The 7,040-nt window shown below is 37.1% G+C and overlaps 1 protein-coding gene across 1 annotated transcript; it reads right to left on the bottom strand.

Annotated features, from left to right (window-relative positions):
• Positions 1 to 348: 348 nt before the first annotated feature.
• STRIT1 (small transmembrane regulator of ion transport 1) lies at positions 349 to 6,560 on the bottom strand. The gene is made up of 3 exons (XM_089507714.1): positions 6,513 to 6,560; positions 1,440 to 1,539; positions 349 to 653 (listed from the first exon to the last, which is right to left on the bottom strand). The coding sequence occupies exons 1-2, from the start codon at positions 6,523 to 6,525 to the stop codon at positions 1,445 to 1,447; spliced, it is 108 nt and encodes a 35-aa protein (XP_089363840.1). The 5' UTR covers positions 6,526 to 6,560; the 3' UTR covers positions 349 to 653; positions 1,440 to 1,444.
• Positions 6,561 to 7,040: the final 480 nt, after the last annotated feature.

The raw sequence follows: 7,040 nt of genomic DNA, 5'->3' as shown, positions 1-7,040 counted from the left end.
GTTAACAGAGGCTGGTTACAAGGAGCATGCAACCTCTTTGTTGTAACTTCTTCACTGGCTCCTTGTCTGTTTTCAGCACATTTCAAAATGTTGGTTATGATCTATGGTTTGAACATTGAACTGTGATTCTGGAGATCACAGTTTGATTCCCAGCTTGGCTATAGACACCTGCTTGGATGACCTTAGGTGAGACAAACTCTCACCTTCAGAAAACCCATGATAGATCTCAGGTTCACCATAAGCCAAAAATTATTTGAATGCACACAACAACAACAACTAAAGACTACATTTAAACAAAATTAAAATGTATTTAAAAGTATACAGTAAGCAAATATTATTCCAGAGATTTTTTAAAGGAGTAGGGTCATTATTTCATACATGGACACATCAGATGGGGATGGGGGGTTGGATACCAGAATAAAAAGGAGTTTGGCAAACATTTTTCTACCATCAAATATCCAAATCTGGAAATTTTAATTCAAAATTACTTAAATGTACAAAATTGCTTTTTATTTTTTATTTCTAGACAGAGAAAACGTATATATCAATACTTTGTTGTAATATTCTTAAAATATAATCTGTGTGGTGTGTTTTCAAAATAAGAAATAAACATCTTCATCCTGTTTCAGATGTTGTTTGAAAAGGCTTCCTTCCTGTACAACAAAAACAACAGTTAATAAACAATAGTTATAATATCTGTAGTACATAATATAATAATTTACACAACCTGAAATCAGACAAAGACTAGGATTTTGAAAGACAACTATGCATGATAAACCAATTTGTTGTTTAGATTTGGAAAGACAACTATGAATGAACTAGATAAGAATCTCAAGTGTAAAGATATATAATTGAATAGCAAAGTCAAGATTGTCCATGTCATCATATTTGTGATTTCTGTGTATAGTTGTGAAAGGTGGACAGTAAAGGAAAAGAATCAACTCATTTGAAATGTGTCGAAAGAGAGTTCTATAGATACCATGCACTGCCAAAAAGACAAATAAAAAGGTTCTAGGGTGAGTCAATACTGAATCCTCCCAAAAAGCCAGAATGACCAAACTGAGGCTATCGCATTTTGAGCATATCATGAGACAATATGTCTCATTAGAAAAGATGATCATGCTTGATAAAGCAGAAGGCAATAGGAAAAGAGGAAGACCACATTACAGGTGGATAGGCTCCATCAAGGATACCAAACTCCAAGGCTGTTGATGAGAGAGAGCCTTGAGGTTGGATCATTCATAGGACCACCATAAGTAAAAGCTAACTTTACAGAGTTTTTTGTGGCCATGTTCTAGAAGAGTTTCTTCCTGACATTTCGCCAGCATCTGTGGCTGACATAGCCCCAAAAAACCCACCAAAAACTATGGATGCCGGCCATGAAAGCCTTCAACTTAACTTGACAGAAATTAACATCAAGGAAGATAGCAAATACTTACCCGTTTTAAGAGAAGACAAAATAAACTGTCAGTATACAACCTACAATCCAGGCTATCAAGAGAAGAATGGGCACAAAATACTGGGAATACAGAACTGTCTCTAAAGAAAAGAAAAGAAAGAGTGTATTTTAGATATTGGGATTTTTAAACTTAGGCAAAGGATGAGGTTCATCAAAAGGAATAGTCTGGTTAGAGAAACAATCAATCAATTTAGAACAATCCCCTCCAACTGCACATTCTAGTCCTACTGCCACCTTACTTTGCTAACCTTGATGGAACTTGAAAATAACTAGTTACAAATAACCAGTTATATGTAATAAACAAATTATGTATTTATTTAATTTAAACATAGGAATTAACAAAGGGAAAGCTATACATAAAAAGATAGACACATCACACCCCACTGAAAGCTCTGTCTACTTCAACAAGTTAAAAAAGAACAAAAGGCTGCTTAAATAAGACCCAGGACAGACGGTCCTGAAGCTCTGTGCTGACGCCGATTCTAGGGTTAGGGAGCGTGCACCAACCGCACGGTCCCTAACCCTGGCACAGCATGGCAGTGGCCTAATGGCAGTGTCCCATCCACACAGGCATCACCATTTTGACGTAAGCGACATGCAACATATAGACATTGCTGCACATCGCTTACATCATGAGTGCACCATTGGCGACCCAAAAAAGAACCCGGCGTCCCTTTGAGGGAAACAGGCCACTGCCAGGCTGCCCTTTTGGGGTGGTCTGTCCCAGGCCTAAGAACATCTTTACCTGCTGGAAGAAGACAGAAGGGAAGAGGAGCCAACTGAACTTCCCATGGAAGAGAGTTCCGCAACTTGGGAGCAGCCACTGAGATAGCACATATTTCTAAAATTTAACTAAGATAAAGAAGAGTTCTGAAAGTTTAGAGATTTTGATGGATTAGATAGCCCTTGTGGTCACTTCCAACTCTCTGATTCTATTATTCCAAAGCTGTAAAATGTGCTGTTTCATTGAGATTCAAGTTAGCTAAAAATGATAATGAAAACTGAAGGGCCTGAGACACTGAGATGACCACCATATGTCACGATGCCACGAGCAGCTGGCTGGGAGAGATACTGTTTCAGGGGAATCATGAAATACATGCAGGCCCATGATTGGCATGCAAACAAATACAGTAGACATGAGTGCAGCTTGCCAGAATTGATAACCCAGGAGGCCCAACCCTCAACCTGTTGCTTGTTTGCTTTATTGCAGAGATGATATTCTACCTTCTCAAACCAAAGCAGTTAGCAAGCTTTCTTCCCCCCAGCAACAGTCCTTATTAATGATGTAACACAAGTTTATAGCACTTGAATATGTGTGTGTGTGCAGTGGTCTCACATCTATGATTAAGCCATCTCAATTTATTTTCCTGTACTCCTGCCCCATGTCTTGCAACAGCAGTGGCACTAGGACTTTCACCTGCCTGCTTCCCTAGCCTCTGTTTGAAGCTGTATTGGTAGCTTTGTATAGACACTGGTCCTTTGGAGGGAAGGCAGGCAGAAACATGAAAGGAAGTGATGGAGTTGGTTTTAAAGAGAGCTGCAGTTGCAAGGAAACTGAAGCAAGTTGGAGGGCAAGGTGAAGCAAGCTGGGGGAAGGGGATGAGTGTAGGAGGTACAACAGGTGGCACAATGGTTAAATGCCTGTACTGCAGCCATTCACTCACAAACCATAAGGTTGCGAGTTCAATAACAGCGAAAGGGCTCAAGCTTGACTTAGGGTTGCATCTTTCTGAGGTCGCTAAAATGAGTACCCAGATTGTTGGGGGCAATTAGCTTAGGGAGTGCTTCAGTGCACTGATAAGCAGCATAGAAATGTACTTGCTATTGCTAACAGGTGCAAGATGCAAGAGAGAGGAGGTGTGCCAGTACAAAGTGAGGGGAAAGGGAGAGAGGGAATGGGGAGAGACATGCAAGTGACAGAATAAAAGAAGCAGGGGGGTATGGCAAAGGTATTCTACATCCAGCATCTGGACCCTGTTTAAAATAAATCACTTTTATTATTATTTATAGAATCATAGAGTTGGGAAAGACCTCAAGGGCCATCAAGTCTACCCCCTGCCATGCAAGAATAAAAAAAATCAAAGCACCCATGCCAGATGACTATCCAACCTGTTAAAAATTTCCAAAAAGGAGATTCCACCACACTCTGAGGCAGCATCAAATAGCTCTTACTATCAGGAGGTTCTTCCTAATGTTGAGGTGGAATCTCTTTTCCTGTAGCTTGAATCCATTGCTCCGGATTCTATTCCCTTGAGCTGCAGACAACAAACTTACTCCATCTTCAGTATGCCATCCTTTCAAATATTTAAATAGGGCTATTGCATCACCTCTTAATTTTTTCTTCTCCAGGCTAAACATACCCAGCTCTCTAAGCCACTCCTCATAAGGCATGGTTTCCAGACCTTTCACCATTTTGGTCACCCTCCTCTGGAAATGTTCCACAGTGTGAACGTCCTTTCTGAATTGTGGTGCCCAGAAGTGAACACAGTATTCCAGGTGAGGTCTGATCAAAGCAGAATAGAGTGGCACTATTATTTCCCTCAATCTAGACACTATACATCTATTGCAGCCTAGAACTGCATTGGCTTTTTAGCTGCTTTATCACACTGTTGACTCATATTTAACTTGTTGTCTACTAGGACTCCTCGATCCCTTTCATATGTTCTGTTGTCATGCCAGGAGTTCTCCATCCTAAATCTCTGCATTTTATTTTTTTTTTCTGGCTAAGACTATTATCCTACATTTCTCTCTGTTGAAATTCATTTTGTTAGTTTTGGCCCAGCTTTCTAATCTATTAAGGTCATTTTGAATTTTGATACTGCTCCTCTTAGAACAGTAGTTACTGTGAAGTCTGAAACAGTAGAGGGAAATGCAACTATTAGTGTGCTGAATTCAGTAAAATGCAAATTAATAATGTGCATAATTATAATAATTTCCATGATATGCTTATTACATGCATAGATTTGAGATCTGGGATATGGCAGCCTTACCCTAAATTTTGTTGTTGTTAGGACAACTCTCTCACATGATTGGCTAGATTTATTCAGGGGAATATTACTATTGCCATCTCTAAGGTTAAGGGAACAAAACAATAGTCTCTATTTTTTATTGAGATTTCCAAAATTTGTGGAAAAATGTCTCTCTGTAAAACTAGCTTCTTTCTTTACATGAAGCTAAGCAAGCGTTCTTTCTCTCTCTCTCTCTCTCTCTCACACACACACACACACACACAACCACACACGGCAAGCACAGAAGGACTGGGATATCGATCAAAATGTTGCAAGAAACTCATCTAACACTCTAATTTTTAAAAGTATTTGCAGCAAGGTGGTACTGACTGTACTTTTGAATGACTTCCACAATTTGAGCAATTCATGCAAATTTTCACAAAAACATTCTCTTAAATGGATCCTTGCAAATGCAAGAATTTTTACTAGCACAAAATATCTGATCATCTCATAGGCAAGAAAACGGGAAAAGAGGTTTTTTATTCTCATGCATGACAAAGCATTTGAAAATTTAGATCTCTCCTTCCATGCAAATAACAGAAATAGAGTTTTGGAAATACAAATTCAAAACTGAAAGATAAAAGGCATAAATCGAAGTTAACTAAGTGCAGATGATAATATTGCAAAAACATTTTTATACACAAAATGAAAGGGAAAATGCAGTGTTTTAAGATTACATTCCTAGTCTTTGCACATAACGATGATTTTGAAAGTAGCTTGGTTATCTTTATAGTTAAAATACCAAAAGTAGCTGCTTACACTTGTGAACTACAATCAAGGATTCATCTATAATTGCCTTTCATTCACTGTTAGTATTTTTATGAATTGTGATATCTTGGTTAACCTGAATGGTCTATCACTATGATTTTTCCTAAAATTTCACATTATGACCATCATGGACTTGAAGACAAGAATATTAAAACTTCTTAATTACTGGTGATGTACTTTGGATGGCCTTGAATCCCTGGTTGTACTTTACAGAATATCGTTCCAGAAGAGTCAAGAATAATTAGAAAATAGTTTCTAACTTGAATTTAGACTCAGGTAGACATAGAGAGAGCTGTAAACTTGATACAAATAAAGTAATGGGAATCTGTTGAAGGAAACAGCAGCTTTGCTACCTGCTTAATGAAATTGCTTGCAGTATGCTTGCTAAGTACAAGACTGGAAATACATCATAGATCTCCATCTGTGCTCCATCAGGGAAAAGAAAACCATTATCCCTAAGCTTATATTTACTTGGAGAACTGGGTGTTTGTAAACAGTGCATACTAGAAGTCAACTATTTGACTTTTTGTTCCTTTTTTATTTCAATTTTGTTGAATTGATTTTTATTGCTTACATTGTTTAAAACTGTATTAAATCATGTTAATAATATTCTTGTTGTTGTGTTGCTTTTTTTCACAGTGACGATCCAGATAACTTCAGATAAATGGAGTAATATAAATGTTTTGATAAAGAAATGCAACAAAGAATTAAATATAAAATCCCAGCTTTCTGTCTTATTTGCTGTTAAAACCAGGAGAGAACTCAATTTACAGTTTTATTCTATGAGCAAAACTGATCATAATCAAAAACTGTAAATCAAAATTGATTTTTAAAAAAGTACATCCATTCATTCTGGTTTTTCTTCAAAATGCATACTCAGTTGATTAGTTCCATCTAACTAATCTCCATTTAATTCAATGGTCTAACTTTGTATGACTAACTTTCATCCATATTCACATACACATGAGCTTTATTTTAAAAACTGTTTTACGTATTTCCAGCAATTGCTGCTCATTTTAGGGATCTTTGTCCTGAAAAGGTATCTTTATTTCTGCAAAGGATGCTTTAAATGTTATAAGTGATTCATGAGCAAGGAATCCCAAACATATAAGGTTTAGACTAAATGGATTTGCTATACAATAAAAAAGTTAGAGACAGAAAATGCAAATTTAAACTAGAAGTATCTCCAAGCTATGCATTAATTCACACACACACAGAGAGACAAACACACAAATATAAATAACATGTCTAAAACATTTGGCTTTTTAACAGCTTACCTGTTTGTGCCATTCCTCTGTTGTGTGTCTAAATAGAACCGATTTAACGTTTCTGTCTGCAGCTGCATCTCTGAGCTTTCTGAAGCTTTAAATAGAGCAATATGTGGAATGCAGTGCACCTGCTTCTCTCATGAGTGCCAGTTATTTGTCTTCAACAGTTGGAAGAGTTGGGAGTTTAGGGAAAGTATGTGGAAATCCCTATTTTGTTCTATGCAGCATTTAGATATTTTAAATTCCTTCTATTCAAAATATGAAAAAAGTTTGTGCATTTTGGCAAATTCTTCATAAATTGAAATTAAATTGTCCCCATTTGAATGACAAAAATTCTGTTCACAGCATGAGGACTTTTTTGAATGAACCAACTACTAATACACTATAGTAAATGTCAAAAGGAACGATTCTGACTGTGGTCACAAATTAGGGAGTACATTCACAATTTGTCATCTAGTGCAATGCCCTGCTCTGTGGAGAAATCTTAGGCTACTTTAAGGCTTATTTTGGCTGTTATGCCTTTTGCCTATTTCCTTA

Source organism: Sceloporus occidentalis, unplaced genomic scaffold (genome assembly GCF_023333645.1).
Source record: "Sceloporus occidentalis isolate IW3139 unplaced genomic scaffold, rSceOcc1.0.p SCAF_2, whole genome shotgun sequence".
NCBI lineage: Eukaryota > Metazoa > Chordata > Lepidosauria > Squamata > Phrynosomatidae > Sceloporus > Sceloporus occidentalis.
Note: the sequence above shows the minus strand (reverse complement) of the source record. Positions and strands in the feature narration are given on the sequence as shown.